This window comes from Lissotriton helveticus, chromosome 5_1, assembly GCF_964261635.1.
Source record: "Lissotriton helveticus chromosome 5_1, aLisHel1.1, whole genome shotgun sequence".
In the NCBI taxonomy this organism is placed as follows: domain Eukaryota; kingdom Metazoa; phylum Chordata; class Amphibia; order Caudata; family Salamandridae; genus Lissotriton; species Lissotriton helveticus.
The window spans coordinates 67,534,525-67,560,475 of record NC_136065.1 but is presented as its reverse complement, the minus strand read 5'-3'; the positions used below and the strand labels follow the sequence as shown (position 1 = coordinate 67,560,475).

The 25,951-nt window shown below is 47.4% G+C and overlaps 1 protein-coding gene across 1 annotated transcript in view; it reads left to right on the top strand.

Annotated features, from left to right (window-relative positions):
• The window catches only part of LOC144752383 (uncharacterized), a 182,083-nt gene that overhangs the window by 111,167 nt on the left and 44,965 nt on the right, over window positions 1-25,951 (top strand). The window contains exons 9-11 of the mRNA XM_078640318.1: window positions 512-589; window positions 1,589-1,672; window positions 25,143-25,226. Coding sequence (XP_078496444.1) covers window positions 512-589; window positions 1,589-1,672; window positions 25,143-25,226 — 246 coding nt within the window. The remainder of the gene's footprint in view (window positions 1-511; window positions 590-1,588; window positions 1,673-25,142; window positions 25,227-25,951) is intronic.

Sequence of the window (25,951 nt, the reverse complement as noted above, 5' to 3'; positions counted from 1 at the left end):
TCTGGGTTTCCCGCTGCGCTGGCGCTGAGTTCAGCTGCCAAGCGCCAACACACATACCTTTACACCATAGTGCAAGGGTGTCTGCTTTGGGGGGAATATTGTTCTATGCAGAAAGGTCTCCCTTCCTGCACATAAACAATCTTTAAATGGAACTTTGAAACTTCTATATGTGCTGCTTAATGCTTGAGTTGCACAACTGCATTTCTTTTATTGTTTGTGTGCAGGAAGGGTCATGCAGGGTGGTGTTATTGGGGCTGTGGCTAGGGTTGCAGACGTCAGAGAGTGGTGTGTGAGAGTCTGGACAGCTTGCTGACCATGCTCTGGTGATACTGGGCTGTGGCTCGGTGTACTGACGTCAGAGAGTAGTGTGTGTGAGTCTGGACAGCTTGCTGACCATGCTGTGGTGATATTAGAGCTGTGGCTTGGTGCACTGACGTCAGAGAGTGGTGTGAGTGTTCTCCTTCGCACCATTAACTTGTTCTCTGATGTGAATTCTGCTTTGCTTTGACAGCACCAGAGAAGTGTCCTTGCTCCTGTAAGAAGATTACCCCCACAGGCTGCAGTGAGTGGGACTGCTCCAACTGCACAGGTGAGACCGCTGACCCTTTACTTAGACACACCCCGCACCCCTGCAGTGCGACCCTCCCGAGGCTTGTTCTAGGCATCTCAGAGCCCAGCCCATGAGCAGCCGCTTCCCAGAGGCCTGAGCTGGGGTTTCTGTTCCTAGGGGTGATTTACGGGGTTCTACCCCCTGGACGCCTGCTCGGGGTATCCAGCAGGTAAGAAGATACCTAGGAGCCTATTTACATGCCCCGTGCGCCGCCGGTGCATCCCTTTATGTGACGCACCGGCAGCGCAGTGCGCCGGCCCATGTTTACAAGGCCACACAAAGCCTCCCTGTGTGGCTTTTCCTGTCCTTGTAAATACGGCCCCTTTTCATGCATCCCTTTGTGTGAAAGGGGCGTGGCATGCGTGTTGCTGTGGGAGTTCCCATGCAACACCCATGGATTCTGCTGCCTTCCCAGATTTACACCGATTCGTAGACCTGGGAATGAGTCAGAATCCCACGCCTCCCCAGGGGAGACGAAACGAGGAGCCTTCCCCTTGTTCTTTCCTTTTCCAACGCGTGCTGCGTTCTGCTGCATCCACACAAAGAGGAAAACAGCGTCAAGGATTGTTTTTGTGAAGTAAGGTTTGACTTAGGCCGTTCCTAATGTTGATAGGGGTGGCCCTAGAAACCCAGTTGAAATCCCACCAGTGGCCAAGCTGGATAATAGTGCATTTGTGATGTAATCTATAGCGCCTACATGCCTCTCGTGGACTCCAAGCTCTATAAATTCACTATTTTAAATACAGCTCAGTGATCGAAGTGGCCCCCACTCCAAACTCAGCCTATGATGCTGAGGTCAGTGCTAGGTGAGGGCCCACCCCAATGAATGTGTGGATTGCCACCAGGACCTGCTCACCCACCGCCGCCTCTCCAGCCGGCTGCCTCGGAGTGCGACGTGAGCTGTATATCTTGTGTGAGTGTCTGGTCGGTCCCCGCCCCAACCCTCCTGATTTCACGTGTCCGCTTCTGTCTCCCCAGGGATCTCGCTGTGTCCGTGCTCCTGCGAAGACTACTACCTGGGGAGATGCTTCAGGTATGCAGCCGTCTGTGCCCCCTGCCCAGGTGAGAGTCCACAGTGTGCTCCTGAGACATGTCCAGCAGCTGTGTGTGTGTGTAACTCCTCTCTGGGAGATGTTCAGGAAGTAGCTGCAAGCTACTCTTATAAGTGTGTCCAACACACCTGTGTAGGTATGAGTCTGGAGATCCCATGAGACTCAGAAATGGCTGTCTCCTCAAACTGGGCCCAAGTCCCCCTGTTAGCACTTGGCTCTCAGGGTAGCGAAGCAGCTCATGGGAGAGACTCAGAACTCAGCAACGCAACAAACAACGCTCAGTAATTCACTGTGCAGTTGGAGGCAACTCCGACCGACATCGTAATGAGGCCCTAAGGGTAGAATGACATGGCTCCACCCCTGGTGGAGATTCCTACAACATACTTTATAAATCTAACTTTATTACTAGTAACTTTTCACACCCACGTAGAAGTATATCACTCATTAACAATTATTCCAACTACAAAACATATAAAAAATGTAATTATTTAAAAACAATTGTTGTAAATGCCGAACTATTAAAATAAAATGTTACAACTCATTTAATAAAAAACAAATTAATAATTAATTTAAATATGTTAGGTTACTTTATATCATATATATATCTTAATTAATAATTCTAAAAAATCTTAACCACAGTAAAAAAAAAAGCTTAACAAGCATTCACTTTTATTAAAACTTACGTGCAGAATTACTTAAAATTATTTTTAATTTTCTAACAAAGTTTTGTTTCATATTATTTTTTCTTTTTTAAGAATAAAAATGTTTATTAAATTTTCCAACTGTAGCTAAAAACATTTTGTGTGTCTGAACAAGTCCACCCACCCTTTTCCTCCATTTCCTCCTTCTTTACTTCTGTAAGTCGGCCAGGATCACTGAAATAACACTCTCATTATAAATAAAGGTTAAAGAGATTAAAGGCTGGATGTATGAAGCCTTTATGTGGTCATAACGTGTCTGATTCACACAATCAGGCCATTTGTGGCTGCATAAAGGCCTTTTCTGATGCGCAAAACTGAACTGCGATTCAGTAACACGTTATAGAATTGCAATTTAGGTTTGCAACCAAATACCGGTTCGGGATTTGGAAGGCGTGTGTTTAGGGCGTTCCTTCCAAATGCCAAATCAGATTCATATGTATTATTGTTTTGAGACAGAATTCCGGTCCAAAAATGTAAGGGCCTTATTTACAAGCTCCTTGCTTTTATTTTTAAAATGGGAAAAAGTGCAGTACCGGCTGCGCAAGGCCTTCATAAATAAGGCCCTTAGGGGCACATGCATCAATATTGCTTTTTGCGATTCCTTAATTGCGAAAAATAAGGAAACGCAAATAAGGAAACGCAAAATGCAATGCATCAAGAAATCGCAAAAAAAATAGCAATTTCTTAAAATTCCTTAATTGCGATTCCTCTAATTGAGAATCACAATTAAGTAATACCTCCCCATTCATTCCTATGGGCCTAGAGGCCCATAGGAATGAATGGGAAGACATTCTCAATTAGAGAATCGCAAATTGAGAATGCAATTTCAAGGGTGCAGGGGTGTCCAAAGGACACCCTGTTGCACCCCTGAAATCTGCCTATAAGTGCATCTTGCACACACACATGCCCCAAGGGCCTGTTTGTGTGTAAATTGGAACTTTGAAAAATGCACTCTAGTACATTTTTCTATGTTTTCGCAAATTACCATGCAGGTCAACTTCATGGTAATTTGCTCCCCTTATTAGCGAAATCACAATTTTTTTAAGTTCGATGCATTGCATTAAATGCAATCGCAATTTAAGAAATCGCAATTTTGCGATTTCGTAAATTGCGAAAAGTACAAAAATGATGATGCATCCCAAAAGTTCAAATTGCATTCGCAAACGGCCGGATTTTGCAATTCGCACCGTTTGCGAATGCAATTTTCATTGATGCATGTGCCCCTTAATCTTTTCATACTTCCTTAAAAGAGGTGGTAAGCTATTCAAAGTGGGAAGGGATACCAGAAATTGGTTGTTTCCCTGGGAGGGCGGGAGTCTGGTTTTATTAGTGGAGGCCAGTTTTAGAGCACTGCAGCAGTTTGAAAAACACTATAAAGTTCTTGTCTATCCAGCATTTTTCGGGCAACAGTAAAAGTGTCACGATAACTCTGGTGAATAATGTACCTTCTGGAGAGAGATGAGAGTTTTGTCCAGTGGCAGTTTGGACTCATCTAAGGTAGCGCAGAGGGTTAATGTGCCTGCTAGAAAGAATACGTACCATGCATAGCAGAGTACAGCATTTTCTGTGCATAGCTCAGGTCAGAGACCTGCTCCCACCCCCGCAGCTCTGCTGGTGTGCCACTTGTGTTCTGGTGACACTGCCCTGACTAGCAGGGTTTGAGTCTGCTCTCCACTCAGGTATGTGACCTTGGTTGTCAGCCCCTGTGTTGTGCCCCGTATTTTTGACTGTTTTGTGCCTTGTTACCTCTGTACTGTACTTCGTATTCTTGCATTCTTGACGTGTGCCTTCGTATTCTTCGTCAGCCCCTGTGTTGTGCCCTTAGTTTGACTTCTTTTTTAATGCCTTGGTCTTGTGCCCTTGTATTGTGCTTCGTATTCCTTGACTTGTGCCTTTTTTCTCATGCCCCTCTGTGCCTGCTGCCTTTCCCCATGCCCATTCTGCCGTCCTTTTCCCCGCTGCTGCTGATCCCGCAGCCCCTCCCCCAGCTGCTCCCGCCTCCCAGCTGCGCTTTCCCTCCCCCTCCCCTATTTAATGGTGCCCGCTGTGCGTCCATGTGCAATAGGTGCGCCACTGGTGTGTCGAAGGTGCGCCAATGGCAAGCATGTCTGCGCCCGTCCAAGACCCGACTGCGACAAGCGCCAGGTACCCTAGATCTCTAACCATCCACCGCTACGATGCAGCCACCCTCGTCGCACTCAACCGCGGGAGGAACAACAACTGCCTGTTGTCCATGCCAAGCAACACCCATCGACAATTCTCCTGTCACCACTGCCACCAGACCTTCAAAATTGTCAACACCCTCAATGCCACCGCCTCCGCCCCGAACACCAACACCTCCAAAACCCTGAGGTGCATCCTCCTCAACGTACGCTCCCTGCACAGACACGTCGTAGAGATCTGAAACGTCCTTGACACCCTCTCACCAGACATCGCCTTCTTTACTGAAACCTGGACCAACGCCTCCTCTGCCCACGGCATTGCCACCGCAATCTCCAACGGATACAAGATCCAGAGGAAGTACTGCCCAAATAGCGCAGGAGGAGGACTTGTCATCGCACACAAAAGCTCCCTCCGACTCTCCACCTCTGCCACAAATGCCTCCCTCTCCACCAGCGAACACCTCCAGTTTCAGGTACAGACCAGCTCCAGTACTACTCTCCACAGCACCCTCGCACCTCGCACACTGTTGGAAGGTGGAATCTGACTGCATGGTTGCCACCACTTTTTTCCTGGTTTTTTGATGGTTTTGTACTCAGTTTGGCTGGGATCCTGCTATCCACGGCCCCAGCCTATCTGCTTCCTCTCTAAAATGATTGCATGTACCTTAGGTACACTCCAGATTGGTTACTGGATTACCCTTGTGAGTTCCTAGTATATAGTACCTTAGGTACTAAGGGCATAGGTCCCCAGAGGCCTACCAGCGTCAGAAGCATGTATAATGCCACCCCTGGGAAGCCTTCCAAAATGGCACCACAGGTCTGCTACTGCAGCCTGGGTAAGGTGGTGCATGCACCCCTTAATAAGATATAGGTTACCTATATCTACCTTTAATCACTGACACATATAACATAACATAACATGTGTATTTGTAAAGCGCACGTTCACCCGGAGGTCTCTTGGCGCTGAATAACAGATGTTCATTGTTACCCAACTCAATGGTACTCATTTTATCGACCTCAGATGGATGAAAGGCTGAGTGGACCTGCCGGGATTTGAACCTATGACCATTAGGTCGAACACAGGCCCCTGCAATGGATGGATTAGTCCACTGAGCCACCAGACCCAGCTAAAACAAAGAAAAAATAAATTTTCAGATAACAGAGGCCAGCTTGTCCATCAAGACCTACCTCACATGTTTCCAAGAAGAATTTTCAGTGCTGACTAAGTCGCTTCTCAGATTCGTCAAGAAGGCTTATTGGAGGAGTTAGACTTGATAGACTTTCTTGGGCCCAGGCTGCTGCAGGCTAGGAGTTTTCATCTCACCCGGTCTGGGCCCGACGTTTATCCCCTTGGTTTCAGATGGCCAGGCTTGTGGTCTTCATGTGTCTCCTTGCATCCAAAAGTCTAGTAATTTGATGAGGTTTTTTTTTTTTATTCAAAGGTAATTCAGAAAGGATATAGCCAGTTATATTGGTTTTCTCTTTACAAAGCATGTTTGTGATCGGTTGTAATTGTTGGTGGAGTGCCGAAATGGAAGTTGATACATCCTGAACTGGCAAACATTCATAGTGATTACATTTGATAGTGTTGCATTTCCTGGCTCCTGAGAGACCTCTTTCCTTGCCCCGTAAATCATGAATATTCATCAGGCTGTCTCTAGGTACGCACATCTACCCATCACACAGTTGTCCTGCTCTGTGGACTCTATTTAGTTTCAGCTTCACCTGGACATCCGGAGCAGGGTAACCAAGAACCCTGTCTTGAAGATATGGAGAACATAAAATTGTAATTCTGAAGCTTATAAAGCGCATGGTTACACTTACCAGTGTGTCCCCGCGCTGAATAAACCGATGAGGAACCCGTCCTGGCCTGTTCCTGTGAGGCACCCAACTCCTGGGCACCCCCCTGGTGAAGCCAGGCATCCTTAGCGATTAGGGCCAGTGTGGAGACTAAGCAAGCTATTGCCCAGAGTTGCAGCGTGGGACCCCATGATTAGAGTAGGCACCGAGGCGAAAATTATCAGGTCCGCGGACATTTGAGCTCAAGACCCTGCCGTGTCGGGAATTGAACCCTGGTCCCGGGCCAGACCTCTGCATCAGGGTCTGCCCCTCTAATCAGTGAGCCACACTCCTCCATATCATTCTTCATTCTTCTGTAGGTCTCAGATTTCTAATATTGTCCCTTCTCATGTGGTTTTCCAGAGCTTCAAGTTTTAGCAGTGATGATTTAGCTAGTGCCTGAAGGTTAAATATTGTATCTCTAAATTCTTGATAATTTTAATTCCGGCATTGGGGTTGTTTCATTGCTTCTACAATTCTTGTTCCTTACTCACAAAAGTAATCTGAGTCAAAATCCTAACTTTGTGACTTTCGGTATTCACAAAGTGCATTTAGGAGTAGTAAAGCTAGGAATCCTAACTTTACTATTCCTAAATAACCTTTGTGAATACCAAAAGTCATAAAGTTAGGATTTTGTCTCAAGATGACTGTTGTGAATCGGGCCCTTTGTTCCCACAGAGTTGTTAGAGGGATTCTGCTTTGAAACAGAACTACGCTTGGGGATAACAGAACATCAGTATGAAGGGACTGAGTCACTATACCACATCAGTACCTTTTGGCCAAAATCAAGGCTAGCACATAGTGCCTCATTTGCAATCCTAACCTTTAAAGAGAAACAAGTAACTTTGAACCCCAGACCACAACACTCTAGACCCTCTCAAGGATCGCGGTAGCAGTTCATCACCTTTCGTTCTTTCACTCATACATGTCTTCAATAAATAAAAGGAGACAAAAAGTATGTTTACAATGTTTATTGAAACTATTGTGCTCTATCCTAAAGCAACTGCCCTGAAATTAGAAAACATATGCAGTACAACAATGTGATTAGCACGATCAATAGACTATATGCAATAAAAACCCCTGTCATATTGAATGACAGATCTTCCTAAACCGACCCTCACTACGGGAGCACAGTGATATATTAGTGATCTCTGGGATTAGTGGCAAACCCCATACCTGGCATACATAGGTAGCTGTTCTATGTCTCCGCTGGCGCAGCTCTCTCCACACTGGACTTTGCTCTGAGAGAATTCCTCCTCTCTGTTTTCAAAACGACAAGTCCCAGCTTATACAATAAGAAATGCCTTCTCAAAAACAGAAGCTGGATTTTCCTTTTATGACTAGGTGTTAGTGTCCGACCACAGAGAATAACAGGGCACACTATTGTATGACCTTGTATGAAATGTTCTGATTTATCCCAGCAGAAGAGCTAAATAAGAAAACATGTGCAGCCTATTTGTAAAATAACAGTGTGACACAAAACAAGTGTGATCTTTTGTAACATGTGTAAAGTAAAAGTGACCTACAAAGTGCAGCTAGGTTAACATAGATAGAAAACACAGTGGGCCCTGTAGCAAGCTCACACCAGAGTGAATGCCACTGCAAAGCATTGTGATTTTGTTATTAAGTTCAGGACAAAGGTCTCAGTTGTTGCACTGTCATGCTTAATCTTTTCTCACAGCTCCTTCATAAAAGTCTGTAGAGTGGCTTTCAAGTCTAATTTTGTTAGCATCAGTGTAACAGTAGCAAGAGATCCTACTCCTGAATTCATTAGGGGTAACATTTCTGCACTTCTTTGATAAGAATACAAAATAATTGCCACTTAATTTTTGTTTGCCTTTTTCAGTGGCATTCTCCTCTGTAATGACACTTATAATTCGAGCCTCGAGTGTTGCCCACCAAGACTTCCCTACCAAATAACTTCTCCCTATGACAAGGTCCATGTGGCTTGTGACTTTTCCCAGGCAGGCAAGGGGGCATTGTTGCCACAACCGCAGAGGTCATAAACAGGTGCTTCCAATGTCGACTCAAAGAGGCTCATGCCTCATTCTTTAACCAGGACAGCACAAAAGGCACTTTAGTGTCGGCATTGAATTCAAAAATTCCCTGATGTGTTTAACAAAACACTTGGCAAGCTGTGTGGATTCCAACACAAAATAGTACAATTTGACAAATGCAATACCTGTAGTTCATGAAAGTCTGCAAGGTACCCCTTTGTGTGATGGCTGAATTACAAAAAGGAATTAGACAATTTGTGTGATCTTGAGATTATAGAATCCATAGAAGGAGCTGAACAGTTAGCCCTAATAATTCTTGCTTTCAAAAGTGACCAAACAGTCAGGTTGCGTATAGATTTACACAACTTAAAAAAACGATATTTGTATGGATCATGAACTACTCCCCAATATCAATCAGATGCTGTGCACATTGAAGAAGGAGTTGTTTTTCAAGTATTGAAATGCCCCGGAGTAATCACTAGACAGTTTTGACAGATTATTCCAAGCACCCCAACTTTTTCATCTCTTCTGAGGGGGTGTTTTGTTATAAGCATATATCTTTCAGTTTACATCAGCGTAAGACTTATGAAGATGATGTTTCAAGGTCAGAAAGGGGCTCTATATTTCCATAATGACATTTTGGTGTGTAGAGCAATGTACATGAGCAGGATGAGAACCTGACCAAAGTTTTGACTGTGATGAATGAGAAAGGTCTGACATTGCGATCAGAGGAAATGGAAGTTTGAGGCAAGTGGAATAGATTGATTGGGACACCACGTAAGTGCAAAAGGTGTAAAACTTAAAATGAAAATTCTGAAGTCTATAGATGATGCTCCTTTTCCTAAGATTAAGGAGCAGTTGAAATTATATTTGGTTTTGCTCTAATATCATTCAACGTATGGTCCACATTTTGCCCAAAAAACACGACTTCGAAAGAGTTTACTCAACAAAGGGAATTTGTATCTTGGAGTGCAAAGTGCAAATGTGATGAAGATAAAATGGAATCTGATATTTTGGGCACACTACCACTGTCACATTCCAAACCATATGATTCTATCTTCATCACTGATGCAGTACTGATGGTGTTGGGGCGGTGTTGATGCACAAAAGGGAGGATGGGAGAGAAAAAATTATACTATTTGCTTTTAAGCTATTGTAAGGTTTTGAGTTGACTGACTCTACTATTGAAAAGGAAGCTATGGGGTTGTGGTGGAGTATGAAGCATTTCAGGACATTTGTGAGGAGTGTCCCGGTTGTGCAGCATCCAGACCACAAATCACTGGTAGATTTGTTCACTACGAAGGGAAGTGGAAGGGCTAAACCGAAGCATATTGCTTGCAAGAATATCACAATTGGATAGAGTATGCTCCTGGAAAAAGGAACACAGTCGCAAACTATTTGTCTAGAATGCTGATTGTTGGTGAGAATGATATTGTCAACAATGAAGAGATTATTAGTGTACCCCAAGCCAGATGCAAGCATTCCAAGAACTATTTCAGATGGAGAACAGAGAGATGCCCTTGATCAGGATACAGTTCTATGTTAGGTTGAGAGTTCGATAGCAAACGGATGGCGAAACATTAAATAAGTGTGAATGCAGAATTGGTTCCCTAAATGCATGTTGCTCTTAAATTGACGTTTAGTTTGTAGAATGTAGCAGTAGGTCGAACCTATTTATTGAGGAAAGATACTTGAGTTGACCCACATAGGAAATTTAGGAATACAACCAATGAAACATAGGGTTAGAGAAGACTTTTGGTGGCCTGGCATTGACAAAATTGCTTTTGTGTGTGACTGCGAAGGATGCGCTTTGAGAGTTAAAAGTTGAACTATGAGCTGTCTTCCATAATTCCAGTTGAGACTGACATGGTTCCATGGTCAATGTTGATTTTAAAGTTTCAAGCCCACTTAAGATCAAAGGTGAAGTTCTCAAGTGTGCTTTGAGGCTAATAATCCTTTCTACATCCTCAGGATGATTGAGAAAATCCTCCCATATATACCAAATTATGCGCAAAAGAGTGTAACCGGCCGTGGTCCTTTCCAAAATAGATTACTGCAAGGATCTATATCTAAATATGGAAGAAGAACATCATAGGAAACTTCAAACCTTGTAAGCTGCTGCACCAGGACTGTTATGAGGGATTTATAATTTGCATTTGCTCCCTGCAAGGTACTGAATCAGATGTAAGGCTCGGTGTATTGGCTATAGGGTGCTTATAGGGTGTTACATGACTATGGTCTTGACAACTTTAAACAAAACTTCAAATGGTGCAAACCTAGCAGAAATCTTTGCTCCTATGGAGCATAAGACTAGTGGTCCCCAGGTTTAGATGGTCAACCTGGGGTAGAAATGGTTTTGTACCCTGCATGGCTAAAATCTGGACTCCTGGCCCCCTCTACATCAAATATTTGCCAAACTTGCTAGCTTTTAGGGCAGAGCAGAAAATCTGGCTATTTAGGAATTAATCTCTACTCATTTCCCCGACCGTACTTAGCAGAACCAGCACCAAGACACCTCTAGGTATATGTGCCCTCAAGCAGTCTCTTTAACATATTATAAAATATTGTAACATAACATAATAGATTACATGTCTTATTGGCCTGAAGTTGTGATTGAACAGTATTGAAACATGTATTGTAATAGAGTTTTTACAAAGATTAGTCAAATGAGATAGTAACAGACAATGGCACATGATTTGTCTCTGAGGAAATGAAGAGTTTTCAATGTGAGTATGGCGTAACTCACTCACATGCATGTTATTGTACCATCCCACGAGCAACGGGTTAGTTGAGTGTTTCAATCGTACATTGAAAGATCAGATGGACCCAGCGCTAGTCAACAGGTTTAAGTGCTATTGGCAACCAGTGTGATGCATTTTGTGTTGCTGTAATCTGTGTGATTATAACACGTCGATGCCCTCATGGAGGCAGCGCTGTATAAATTAACAGACACAGCACTGTAATGCAAGAGGCAGGTGATGCAAGTGACCCCTTTTCCCGAAACCCATCCCATGATACTCATCTCAGTGCTCACACACAGTAGCCTCTCCAAAACCAGCTGTCTCAAAGTTTACTGCGAGCTGTCTATGTTGTGTAACTGTGTGGTCTCTCTCTGCACCAACCCTCCTGACTTTACTTGTCTGCTTCTGTCTCCCCAGCGACGTACCCTTGTCCGTGCTCCTGCCAAGACTACTACCTGGGGAGATGTATCAGGGATGCAAGAGTCTGTTCTCCCTGCACAGGTGAGATACTCAAAGTGTGTTTGTCAAACTTATTGACCTTCTGTGAGTGTGAAACTCAAGGGAGTGTTCAAAAGTGTGGGAGTTACTCATTCCAACATGTGGGTCTGTATGTGTAAGTCATGAATTACACACCGGGATGCATCAAATTGCATCAAGACGAAATGTGGCTTACTGGCCAAGGATGATGCCTTTGGAACTGGAAGAACCACTTTTGAATCCCAGCGTCGCCTCAACAACCTGTGATTCTGGGAAAATCATTCAGTCTGTCCATGTGTAAAAATGAATGAATGCGACCTAACCTATTGTAACCTGGTGCTCACGCATAGTTCGCTAATACTCTTGGATCAATTGATGCTTTGTAAAACTGCACAGCATAAGTACATTACCTCAGGGGCTTGTGGTATAATGATATATTTGAAAACTGTCAGATTTGGACCAACCTGAACAGAGCACACGAGAAAAGAGGGTTCCAACGTCAGCAACGAAGGCAATTTAATGTCAAATATGCTGGAAATCTTTATAACTAGGTGTGGGAAGAACTCGTGGAGATTCACTCCGCATAATCCACCAGAGTTACCTACAAAGTCCGCAAAATTCTGTGCGCGGCGGAATTTTATTAAGTCTGTCACTCGCGCTGATTTTTAACACCAGGAGCTTGTCCCGCGCTGCAAAATCAGTGCGAACAGCACTACGTGGCGCACCATAAGGCGCTGCTTTCTCCTGCCACTCAAGTTGATTTTCTACTTGAGCTGCAGCTTTCTCAACATGAATGGCAGCAACCTGCCATGACTGCCCTTGCTGGGACTCTTCCTTATGCTCGATTTTGTCGCTTGCGCTGGAAAAACTCTGCCATGCGGCGGCTGGTGGAGTTTTTTCAGAACTCAATGCTCCAGGCAGAGCATGGAGTGGGCAAAAATCTGTGAACTCTGCCGGCAGAGCAGAGTTTACCGCCCACCCCTATTTATAACTTGTGAACTATATGAAGTTTTTCATAGAAAAATGTTGAAATGGTAACAGAAATATCCTCTTCACTAATTTTCAATTGTTTGCAAAAAAATTTTCCCAATCTTGCAATGTGTGACATTTTGGATTTTTCAGCATGGGATGTACTTCCTACATGTTTGGGTTGATGTGGTTGAAAGTCCTTGGACCTTGATGACTCATGCAGCAGCAAGGAGAATGCCTTTAGTGGGAACAGTATGGTGTCAGCAAGTCTGGGGAAGAGCATAAGGCATGGACTTTTGTTCTGATGTTGGTACTATTGGGCACGGGTTACATCCTTCCTGCTTCATTTTGGAGCGCTAGTCCAGGATATTTTTTATTTTTGTTGTTAAACAGGGGCATTCAGTTCTAAAAGAGACTCAGGTACATTTTGAGAGTTGTCTGCTAGTGCATATTGATGGTTCTCGATGACGCATAAGGGTTCATCCTAGAGTTGAGCTCCGAGAGGTTCAATGTAGAGGTTGAAAATGTTAGGGACAAGATGGAGCCCTTCGTGTGCTCCACAAGAGATGGGAGGTGTCCTGGATCTCAATTTTTCCACTTTCAATCAAACAAACTGTATTTGTAGAGCACAGGTTATCACGCCGGAGCATATCCAGGCACTGAGACGCTGGGTTAGTCGAAGAGCCAGGTCTTGAGTTTCTTCGTAAAGTCCGCTAGCGATGGCAATGTTTTGAGGTGGAAGGGAGGGAGTTCCAGGACGTAGGGGCGAGGTGGGATAATTTAATGAATTTATGGTGGTCGGTGAGGTAGGATGTGGAACACTGCAGGATTGTTTCAAGGAGGGCTATGTCTGATTCCAGTACCCTGTATTCATCTGCATTGAAGGCTGCAGAGAGGTCGCGTACACTCAGAAGCCAGCGATCATTGCTGCTCAAGTAGAGGGTCGCGGTACGATGCTGCATCTTCTCCGAGTCTGGATCAGTAGTCCTGGGTAAACTTGTACTTACTGGTCTAATTTTGAACTTATATTGATGCTGCTTTCTTGCACATTTATTCAAGGAATAGAAGACAGACATTGTACAGTAGTTGTCAACATAGTATGAGATCTGAGGGGGCTTCTTATACAAGGAAAGAATTTCTCCTATGTTGAGGGCATCTGGAAATCTTCCTTGGATGAGGAAGACATTGATGTGGGGCAAGGGAGCACAGCTATGGAGGGAGCTCACATTTCACAAGGGGATGTTGTTGACTTCATAGCTGGTGATCTTAGGGAAAGCTAAGGATGTCGGTGAGGTCAGTTTTTAAGAGAAGGGAGGAGAGTGTGTATTTAAAGAGTATTGGAGGCGGGTAGGTGTCATTTAGTGTAGTCGATGTTGGTTGAGGTTTCGGTGAAGAAGTGATCAATAGCATTGCACTTATTGAATTATTCTGTCTTAAACTACGTAGGATAGGATTGGCGCAGTGATGATGCTGTGTGTATGTTTCATGGTTCTCTGATGATGGTTTTAGAGAAGGTGGACTTAGCTGAGGGGCTGAGGGGATGAAAAGGAGGTTAGTGCCATTGGGAAGTCTTTGGGCCTGATTTAAGTCTCAACGGAGGGGCACTCAGTCACAACAGTGACGGACATCCCCGCTCGCCGAAATATAAATCACTTAGGATATAATGGGATTTTTATTTCGTCATTCGGGCTACACTTCACTGATGTGATGGAGTAACCAGTCAGCCAACATCTAAATCAGACCCTAAATGTTAATGTCTTTCAGAGTGATAAACCCCACCAGTTGTAAATCGCACACCAAGACTCCCACAACAGCCTTAACGAATGCACTGGATTCTTCCTTGAGTTTTAAAGAACTTTCGCTCAATGCACCGAGGGTGTGAAGGATTTAAAGAACTTTCGCTAAATGCTCCGAGGGTGTGAAGGATTGAAAGACCTTTCGCTCAATGCACTGAGGGTGTGAAGGATTTAAAGACCTTTCGCTAAATGCTCCGAGGGTGTGAAGGATTTAAAGACCTTTCGCTCAATGCACTGAGGGTGTGAAGGATTTAAAGACCTTTCGTTCAATGCTCCGAGGGTGTGAAGGATTTAAAGACCTTTCGCTCAATGCACTGAGGGTGTGAAGGATTTAAAGACCTTTCACTCAATGCACTGAGGGTGTGAAGGATTTAAAGACCTTTCGCTCAATGCACTGAGGGTGTGAAGGATTTAAAGACCTTTCGCTCAATGCACTGAGGGTGTGAAGGATTTAAAGACCTTTTGTTCAATGCACTGAGGGTGTGAAGGATTTAAAGAACTTTCGCTAAATGCTCCGAGGGTGTGAAGGATTGAAAGACCTTTCGCTCAAAGCCGTGAGGGTGTGAAGGATTTAAAGACCTTTCGCTCAATGCACTGAGGGTGTGAAGGATTTAAAGACCTTTCGTTCAATGCTCCGAGGGTGTGAAGGATTTAAAGACCTTTCGCTCAATGCACTGAGGGTGTGAAGGATTTAAAGACCTTTCACTCAATGCACTGAGGGTGTGAAGGATTTAAAGACCTTTCGCTCAATGCACTGAGGGTGTGAAAGATTTAAAGACCTTTCGCTCAATGCACTGAGGGTGTGAAGGATTTAAAGACCTTTCGTTCAATACACTGAGGGTGTGAAGGATTTAAAGAACTTTCGCTAAATGCTCCGAGGGTGTGAAGGATTGAAAGACCTTTCGCTCAAAGCCGTGAGGGTGTGAAGGATTTAAAGACCTTTCGTTCAATGCTCCGAGGGTGTGAAGGATTTAAAGACCTTTCTCTCAATGCACTGAGGGTGTGAAGGATTTAAAGACCTTTCACTCAATGCACTGAGGGTGTGAAGGATTTAAAGACCTTTCGCTCAATGCACTGAGGGTGTGAAGGATTTAAAGACCTTTCGCTCAATGCACTGAGGGTGTGAAGGATTTAAAGACCTTTCGCTCAATGCACTGAGGGTGTGAAGGATTTAAAGACCTTTCGCTCAATGCACTGAGGGTGTGAAGGATTTAGACCTTTCGTTCAATGCTCCGTGGGTGTGAAGGATTTAAAGACCTTTTGTTCCATGCTCCAAGGGTGTGAAGGATTTAAAGACCTTTTGTTCCATGCTCCAAGGGTGTGAAGGATTTAAAGACCTTACGTTCAAGGCACTGAGGGTGTGAAGGATTTAAAGACCTTTTGTTCCATGCTCCGAGGGTGTGAAGGATTTAAAGACCTTTCGCTCAATGCACTGAGGGTGTGAAGGATTTAAAGACCTTTCGTTCAATGCTCCGAGGGTGTGAAGGATTTAAAGACCTTTCGCTCAATGCACTGAGGGTGTGAAGGATTTAAAGACCTTTCATTCGATGCACTGAGGGTGTGAAGGATTTAAAGACCTTTCGATCAATGCACTGAGGGTGTGAAGGATTTAAAGACCTTTCGCTCAATGCACTGAGGGTGTGAAGGATTTAGACCTTTCGTTCAATGCTCTGTGGGTGTGAAGGATTTAAAGACTTTTCTTTCAGTGCACTGAGGGTGTGAAGGATTTAAAGACCTTTTGTTCCATGCTCCAAGGGTGTGAAGGATTTAAAGACTTTTCTTTCAATGCACTGAGGGTGTGAAGGATTTAAAGACCTTTTGTTCCATGCTCCAAGGGTGTGAAGGATTTAAAGACCTTTCGGTTAATGCACTGAGGGTGTGAAGGATTTAAAGACCTTTCGTTCAATGCACTGAGGGTGTGAAGGATTTAAAGACCTTTCCCCCAATGCACTGAGGGTGTGAAGGATTTAAAGACCTTTCGCTCAATGCACAGAGGGTGTGAAGGATTTAAAGACCTTTCGCTCAATGCACTTAGGGTGTGAAGGATTTAAAGACCTTTCGCTCAATGCACTGAGGGTGTGAAGGATTTAAAGACCTTTCGCTCAATGCACTGAGGGTGTGAAGGATTTAAAGACCTTTCGCTCAATGCACTGAGGGTGTGAAGGATTTAGACCTTTCGCTCAATGCACTGAGGGTGTGAAGGATTTAAAGACCTTTCGCTCAATGCACTGAGGGTGTGAAGGATTTAAAGACCTTTTGTTCCATGCACCAAGGGTGTGAAGGATTTAACGTCCTTTCGCTCAATGCACTGAGGGAGTGAAGGATTTAAAGACCTTTCGCTCAATGCACTGAGGGTGGGAAGGATTTAAAGACCTTTGACTCAATGCTCCGAGGGTGTGAAGGATTTAAAGACCTTTCGCTCAATGCACTGAGGGTGTGAAGGATTTAAAGACCTTTCGCTCAATGCACTGAGTGTGTGAATGATTTAAAGTACTTTCGCTCAATGCTCCGAGGGTGTGAAGGATTTAAAGACCTTTCGCTCAATGCACTGAGGGTGTGAAGGATTTAAAGACCTTTCGCTCAATGCACTGAGGGTGTGAAGGATTTAAAGACCTTTCGCTCAATGCACTGAGTGTGTGAAGGATTTAAAGTACTTTTGCTCAATGCACTGAGGGTGTGAAGGATTTAAAGACCTTTCGTTCAATGTTCTCTGGGTGTGAAGGATTTAATGTCCTTTCGCTCAATGCACTGAGGGTGTGAAGGATTTAATGTCCTTTCGCTCAATGCACTGAGGGTGTGAAAGATTTAAAGACCTTTCGCTCAATGCACTGAGGGTGTGAAAGATTTAAAGACCTTTCGCTCAATGCACTGAGGGTGTGAAGGATTTAAATAACTTTTGCTCAATGATCTGAGTGTGTGAAAGATTTTGTCCACTCCAAATGCTCACTTTGGGTCTGCCAGGGTCCTCCATTTTTATGCTATATGTTTAAAATATGCTGATACCTCTGTTTTATTGGGGGTCAGTAAAGGTCTGATTTTTGGGGCCTGTCTATATTTACCTCAACCAGACTCTTCTACTCTTGTACAGAAACCACCACAGCGCCAATGTCAACACCCACGTTAAGCACAGCTGCTACTTCCAGAGGTAAGTGTCTCGTGACCCCTGAGCCTCCCTTTGACTTTAAGTATGATAATGAAATGTGCACAATGCAGGAGGGGGGCTGATGTACCAGAGCGGGAAGAAGGCAGTATCAGCCAGACTGGAGGAAGCAGGCGCAGTATCAGGTAATGCAGGAGGGAGGGGTGATGGAAGCAGGCAGTATCTGGTAATGCGGGAGGGAGGGGTGATGGAAGCAGGCAGTATCTGGTAATGCAGGAGGGAGGGATGATGGAAGCAGGCAGTATCTGGTAATGCGGGAGGGAGGGGTTATGGAAGCAGGCAGTATCAGGTAATGCAGGAGGGAGGGATGATGGAAGCAGGCAATATCAGGTAATGCAGGAGGGAGGGGTGATGGAAGCAGGCAGTATCTGGTAATGCGGGAGGGAGGGGTTCTGGAAGCAGGCAGTATCAGATAATGCAGGAGGGAGGGATGATGGAAGCAGGCAATATCAGGTAATGCAGGAGGGAGGGGTGATGGAAGCAGGCAGTATCTGGTAATGCAGGAGGGAGGGGTTATGGAAGCAGGCAGTATCAGGTAATACAGGAGGGAGGGGTGATGGAAGCAGGCAGTATCAGGTAATGCAGGAGGGAGGGATATGGAAGCAGGCAGTATCAGGTAATGCAGGAGGGAGGGGTGATGGAAGCAGGCAGTATCAGGTAATGCAGGAGGGAGGGGTGATGGAAGCAGGCAGTATCTGGTAATGCAGGAGGGAGGGGTTATGGAAGCAGGCAGTATCAGGTAATACAGGAGGGAGGGGTGATGGAAGCAGGCAGTATCAGGTAATGCAGGAGGGAGGGGTATGGAAGCAGGCAGTATCAGGTAATGCAGGAGGGGGTGGTGATGGAAGCAGGCAGTATCTGGTAATGCAGGAGGAAGGGGTTATGGAAGCAGGAAGTATCAGGTGTTGCAGGAGGGAGGGGTGATGGAAGCAGGCAGTATCAGGTAATGCAGGAAGGGGTGGTGATGGAAGCAGGCAGTATCTGGTAATGCAGGAGGGGATGGTGATGGAAGCAGGCAGTATCAGGTAATGCAGGAGGGAGGGGTGATGGAAGGGGGCAGTATCAGGTTATGCAGAAGGGAGGGGTGATGGAAGGAGGGTGTATCTGGTAATGCAGGAGGGAGGGGTGATGGAAGGGGGCAGTATCTGGTAATGCAGGAGAGGGCAGTGATGGTAGCAGGCAGTATCAGGTAATGCAGGAGGGAGGGGTGATGGAAGGAGGGTGTATCTGGTAATGCAGGAGGGAGGGGTGATGGAAGGGGGCAGTATCAGGTTATGCAGAAGGGAGGGGTGATGGAAGGAGGGTGTATCTGGTAATGCAGGAGGGAGGGGTGATGGAAGGGGGCAGTATCTGGTAATGCAGGAGAGGGCAGTGATGGTAGCAGGCAGTGTCAGGTAATGCAAGAGGGAGGGGTGATGGAAGCAGGCAATATCAGGTAATGCAGGAGGGAGGAGTGATGGAAGCAGGCAGTATCTGGTAATGCAGGAGGGAGGGGTTATGGAAGCAGGCAGTACCAGGTGATGCAGGAGGGAGTGGTGATGGAAGCAGGCAGTATCAGGTAATGCAGGAGGGAGGGAGGGGTGATGGAAGGGGGCAGTATCTGGTAATGCAGGAGAGGGCAGTGATGGTAGCAGGCAGTATCAGGTAATGCAGGAGGGAGGGGTTATGGAAGCAGGCAGTACCAGGTGATGCAGGAGGGAGTGGTGATGGAAGCAGGCAGTATCAGGTAATGCAGGAGGGAGGGGTGATGGAAGCAGGCAGTATCAGGTAATGCAGGAGGGAGGGGTGATGGAAGGGGGCAGTATCAGGTTATGCAGAAGGGAGGGGTGATGGAAGGAGGGTGTATCTGGTAATGCAGGAGGGAGGGGTGATGGAAGGGGGCAGTATCTGGTAATGCAGGAGAGGGCAGTGATGGTAGCAGGCAGTGTCAGGTAATGCAAGAGGGAGGGGTGATGGAAGCAGGCAATATCAGGTAATGCAGGAGGGAGGAGTGATGGAAGCAGGCAGTATCTGGTAATGCAGGAGGGAGGGGTTATGGAAGCAGGCAGTACCAGGTGATGCAGGAGGGAGTGGTGATGGAAGCAGGCAGTATCAGGTAATGCAGGAGGGAGGGAGGGGTGATGGAAGGGGGCAGTATCTGGTAATGCAGGAGAGGGCAGTGATGGTAGCAGGCAGTATCAGGTAATGCAGGAGGGAGGGGTTATGGAAGCAGGCAGTACCAGGTGATGCAGGAGGGAGTGGTGATGGAAGCAGGCAGTATCAGGTAATGCAGGAGGGAGGGGTGATGGAAGCAGGCAGTACCAGGTGATGCAGGAGGGAGTGGTGATGGAAGCAGGCAGTATCAGGTAATGCAGGAGGGAGGGAGGGGTGATGGAAGGGGGCAGTATCTGGTAATGCAGGAGAGGGCAGTGATGGTAGCAGGCAGTATCAGGTAATGCAGGAGGGAGGAGTGATGGAAGCAGGCATTATCTGGTAATGCAGGAGGGAGGGGTGATGGAAGCAGGCAGTATCTGGTAATGCAGGAGGGAGGGGTTATGGAAGCAGGCAGTATCAGGTAATACAGGAGGGAGGGGTGATGGAAGCAGGCAGTATCAGGTAATGCAGGAGGGAGGGGTATGGAAGCAGGCAGTATCAGGTAATGCAGGAGGGGGTGGTGATGGAAGCAGGCAGTATCTGGTAATGCAGGAGGAAGGGGTTATGGAAGCAGGAAGTATCAGGTGTTGCAGGAGGGAGGGGTGATGGAAGCAGGCAGTATCAGGTAATGCAGGAAGGGGTGGTGATGGAAGCAGGCAGTATCTGGTAATGCAGGAGGGGATGGTGATGGAAGCAGGCAGTATCAGGTAATGCAGGAGGGAGGGGTGATGGAAGGGGGCAGTATCAGGTTATGCAGAAGGGAGGGGTGATGGAAGGAGGGTGTATCTGGTAATGCAGGAGGGAGGGGTGATGGAAGGGGGCAGTATCTGGTAATGCAGGAGAGGGCAGTGATGGTAGCAGGCAGTATCTGGTAATGCAGGAGGGAGGGGTTCTGGAAGCAGGCAGTGTCAGGTAATGCAAGAGGGAGGGGTGATGGAAGCAGGCAATATCAGGTAATGCAGGAGGGAGGAGTGATGGAAGCAGGCAGTATCTGGTAATGCAGGAGGGAGGGGTTATGGAAGCAGGCAGTATCAGGTGATGCAGGAGGGAGTGGTGATGGAAGCAGGCAGTATCAGGTAATGCAGGAGGGAGGGGTGATGGAAGGAGGGTGTATCTGGTAATGCAGGAGGGAGGGGTGATGGAAGGGGGCAGTATCAGGTTATGCAGAAGGGAGGGGTGATGGAAGGAGGGTGTATCTGGTAATGCAGGAGGGAGGGGTGATGGAAGGGGGCAGTATCTGGTAATGCAGGAGAGGGCAGTGATGGTAGCAGGCAGTGTCAGGTAATGCAAGAGGGAGGGGTGATGGAAGCAGGCAATATCAGGTAATGCAGGAGGGAGGAGTGATGGAAGCAGGCAGTATCTGGTAATGCAGGAGGGAGGGGTTATAGAAGCAGGCAGTACCAGGTGATGCAGGAGGGAGTGGTGATGGAAGCAGGCAGTATCAGGTAATGCAGGAGGGAGGGAGGGGTGATGGAAGGGGGCAGTATCTGGTAATGCAGGAGAGGGCAGTGATGGTAGCAGGCAGTATCAGGTAATGCAGGAGGGAGGGGTTATGGAAGCAGGCAGTATCAGGTAATGCAGGAGGGAGGGGTGATGGAAGCAGGCAGTATCAGGTAATGCAGGAGGGAGGGGTTATGGAAGCAGGCAGTATCTGGTAATGCAGGAGGGAGGGGTTATGGAAGCAGGCAGTATCAGGTAATGCAGGAGGGAGGGGTTATGGAAGCAGGCAGTATCAGGTAATGCAGGAGGGAGGGGTGATGGAAGCAGGCAGTATCAGGTAATGCAGGAGGGAGGGGTTATGGAAGCAGGCAGTATCGGGTAATGCAAGAGGGAGGGGTGATGGAAGCAGGCAGTATCAGGTAATGCAGGAGGGAGGGGTTATGGAAGCAGGCAGTATCTGGTAATGCAGGAGGGAGGGGTTATGGAAGCAGGCGGTATCAGGTAATGCAGGAGGGAGGGGTTATGGAAGCAGGCAGTATCAGGTAATGCAGGAGGGAGGGGTGATGGAAGCAGGCAGTATCAGGTAATGCAAGAGGGAGGGATGATGGAAGCAGGCAGTATCAGGTAATGCAAGAGGGAGGGATGATGGAAGCAGGCAATATCAGGTAATGCAGGAGGGAGGAGTGATGGAAGCAGGCAGTATCAGGCAATGCAGGAGGGTGGGGTGATGGAGGCAGGCAGTATCAGGTAATGCAAGAGGGAGGGATGATGGAAGCAGGCAATATCAGGTAATGCAGGAGGGAGGAGTGATGGAAGCAGGCAGTATCTGGTAATGCAGGAGGGAGGGGTTATGGAAGCAGGCAGTATCAGGTGATGCAGGAGGGAGTGGTGATGGAAGCAGGCAGTATCAGGTAATGCAGGAGGGAGGGGTGATGGAAGGGGCAGTATCTGGTAATACAGGAGGGAGGGGTGATGGAAGCAAGCAGTATCAGGTAATGCAGGAGGGAGGGGTATGGAAGCAGGCAGTATCAGGTAATGCAGGAGGGGGTGGTGATGGAAGCAGGCAGTATCTGGTAATGCAGGAGGGAGGGGTTATGGAAGCAGGCAGTATCAGGTGATGCAGGAGGGAGGGGTGATGGAAGCAGGCAGTATCAGGTTATGCAGGAAGGGGTGGTGATGGAAGCAGGCAGTATCTGGTAATGCAGGAGGGGGTGGTGATGGAAGCAGGCAGTATCAGGTAATGCAGGAGGGAGGGGTGATGGAAGGAGGCAGTATCATGTAATGCAGGAGGGAGGGGTAATGGAAGCAGGCAGTATCAGGTAATGCAAGAGGGAGGGGTGATAGAAGGGGGCAGTATCAGGTAACGCAGGAGGGGGTGGTGATGGAAGCAGGCAGTATCATGTAATGCAGGAGGGAGGGGTGATGGAAGCAGGCAGTATCAGGTGATGCAGGAGGGAGTGGTGAAGGAAGCAGGCAGTATCAGGTAATGCAGGAGGGGGCTGGTGATGGAAGCAGGCAGTATCTGGTAATGCAGGAGGGGGTGGTGATGGAAGCAGGCAGTATCAGGTAATGCAGGAGGGAGGGGTGATGGAAGGGGGCAGTATCAGGTAATGCAGGAGGCAGGGGTTAAGGAAGCAGGCAGTATCAGGTAATCAGGAGGGGGTGGTGATGGAAGCAGGCAGTATTAGGTAATGCAGGAGGGAGGGGCGATGGAAAGGGGCAGTATCAGGTAATGCAGGAGGGGGTGGTGATGGAAGCAGGCAGTATCAGGTAATGCAGGAGGAAGGGGTGATGGAAGCAGGCAGTATCTGGTAATGCAGGAGGGAGGAGTGATGGAAGCAGGCAGTATCTGGTAATGCAGGAGGGAGGGGTTATGGAAGCAGGCAGTATCAGGTGATGCAGGAGGGAGTGGTGATGGAAGCAGGCAGTATCAGGTAATGCAGGAGGGAGGGGTGATGGAAGGGGGCAGTATCAGGTAATGCAAGAGGGAGGGGTGATGGAAGAAGGCAGTATCTGGTAATGCAGGATGGTGGGGTGATGGCAGCAGGCAGTATCAGGTAATGCAGGAGGGAGGAGTGATGGAAGCAGGCAGTATCTGGTAATGCAGTTGGGAGGGGTGATGGAAGCAGGCAGTATCAGGTAATGCAAGAAGGAGGGGTGATGGATGCAGGCAGGATCAGGTAATGCAAGAGGGAGGGGTGATGGAAGGAGGCAGTATCAGGTAATGTAAGAGGTAGGGGTGATGGAAGGAGGCAGTATCAGGTAATGCAGGAGGGAAGGGTGATGGAAGGGGACAGTATCAGGTAATGCAAGAGAGAGGGGTGATGGAAGCAGGCAGTATCACGTAATGCAGGAGGGAGGGGTGATGGAAGGGGGCAGTATCAGGTAATGCAGGAGGGAGGGGTGATGGAAGCAGGCAGTATTACGTAATGCAGGAGGGAGGGGTGATGGAAGGGGGCAGTATCTGGTAATGCAGGAGGGAGTGGTGATGGAAGCAGGCAGTATCAGGTAATTCAAGAGGGAGGGGTGATGGAAGCAGGCAGTATCAGGTAATGCAAGAGGGAGGGGTGATGGAAGTAGGCAGTATCAGGTAATGCAGGAGGGAGTGGTGATGGAAGCAGGCAGTATCAGGTAATGCAAGAGGGAGGGGTGATGGAAGCAGGTAGTATCTGGTAATGCAGGAGGAAGGGGTGATGGAAGCAGGCAGTATCTGGTAATGCAAGAGGGAGGGGTGATGGAAGCAGGCAGTATCTGGTAATGCAGGAGGGGGGGTTGTGGAAGGGGGCAGTATCAGGTAATGCAAGAGGGAGGGGTGATGGAAGCAGGCAGTATCAGGTAATGCAGGAGGGAGGGGTGATGGAAGCAGGTAGTATCTGGTAATGCAAGAGGGAGGGGTGATGGAAGCAGGCAGTATCTGGTAATGCAAGAGGGAGGGGTGATGGAAGCAGGCAGTATCAGGTAATGCAGGAGGGAGGGGTGATGGAAGCAGGCAGTATCTGGTAATGCAAGAGGGAGGGGTGATGGAAGCAGGCAGTATCTGGTAATGCAAGAGGGAGGGATGATGGAAGCAGGCAGTATCTGGTAATGCAGGAGGGGGGGTTGTGGAAGCAGGCAGTATCTGGTAATGCAGGAGGGAGGGGTGATGGAAACAGGCAGTATCAGGTAATGTAGGAGGGAGGGGTGATGGAAGCAGGCAGTATCAGGTGATGCAGGGGGGAGGGGTGATGGAAGCAGGCAGTATCTGGTAATGCAGGAGAGGGTGGTGATAAAAGCAGGCAGTATCTGGTAATGCAGGCGGGGGTGGTGATGGAAGCAGGCAGTATCAGGTAATGCAGGAGGGAGGGGTGATGGAAGCAGGCAGTATCAGGTGATGCAGGAGTGAGTGGTGATGGAAGCAGGCTGTATCAGGTGATGCAGGAGGGAGTGGTGATGGAAGCAGGCAGTATCAGGTGATGCAGGAGGGAGTGGTGATGGAAGCAGGCAGTATCAGGTGATGCAGGAGGGAGTGGTGATGGAAGCAGGCTGTATCAGGTGACACAGGAGGGAGTGGTGATGGAAGCAGGCAGTATCAGGTGATGCAGGAGGCAGGGGTGAGGGAGCCACAGTATAAAGCAGGTTGAATTAGTCAACAGACACAGGCCTTTTCCTGCCGAGGGGTGTCCTTAAAAGCATCCCCTGGGGCAGGACATATGATGGCATGGATTTGATGACCCTGTTACCCCTGGCACGGCATTCTGGGCAGAACCTGGCTACATCAGGATGGGTTCACCCAGGAGAGACCCCTCCTCTTCTAGAGTTCACCACTGAGCCTGAGACACACATGCAGTCCCTAGAACATGTATGTAAAACATCTTGAATATGTTTTTGGAATTCAACATTTCAGAGCCAGTACCTGCTGGGTTTATTCAACCCTCCTCAGCATTTGAGGGATGAACATGGACATTTTAGCAGAAAGCTTGAAACCCTTGAGAACCAGTGTGTTTGAAGGTGTCGAGGAACAGTGTGAGGGTGCCACACTGTCCTGGCTCTCCTCTTGACTTAGACGTGTGTTCTTGTCTCCTGCAGTGACCCCGCTGTGCCCTTGTACCTGCCTCGGCCAGTCCCTGGGGTTCTGCTTGAGGGATCCAACCTACTGCAGCCCCTGCAGCGGTGAGTCTCATGGCATACCTCACTGTAACTTTGAGTGCATGTGTGTTGCAGTTGTGTGTGTGCCATCCACTTGATATTGTTCATTTGTATTTTTACTCATCGTTGTCATTTGTCCTTCTTATGTGTTTCAGTGGCAGGCATATGCAGGCTTCTTTTTTATTGTAGGTGTGTGTTCACTAGTTGTTTATATAAGTGTGTTTGTGTGTCTGTATGTGTGAGTGTGGGTGTGTACACATGAGTATGGGTTTGTGTGTGTGTGTGGTTGTGTGTGTGTTCATGGATGTGGATTTATGTGTATGTGTGTATGGGTGTGTGCATGTGTATGCATCGATGTGTGTGTGTGTGTGTGTGTGCATGTGTGTGTGAATGTGGGTTTGTGCATGAGTGTGTTTTAGGGGTTTGTGTGGGTGTGTGTGTGTGCATGTGGGCGTATGGGGGTGTAAGGCTGTGTGTGGGTTTGTGTGGGTGTGTGTGGGTGTGAGTGAGTGTATGTGAGTGTGGGTTTGTGTGTATATGTGTGTGCATGTGAGTGCGTGTGTGTGAGTGAGTGAAGGTGTGTGTGCGTGTGGGTCTGTGTGTTTGTGTCTATGTATGTGTTTTTGTGCATGTGGGGGTGTGGGTTTGTGTGTGTGCATGTGGGTGGGTGTGGGTTTGTGTGCATGTGAATGTGTGTGTCAGAGTGAGGGTGGATGCGTGTGAGTGAGTGTAGGTGTGTGTGCATGTGG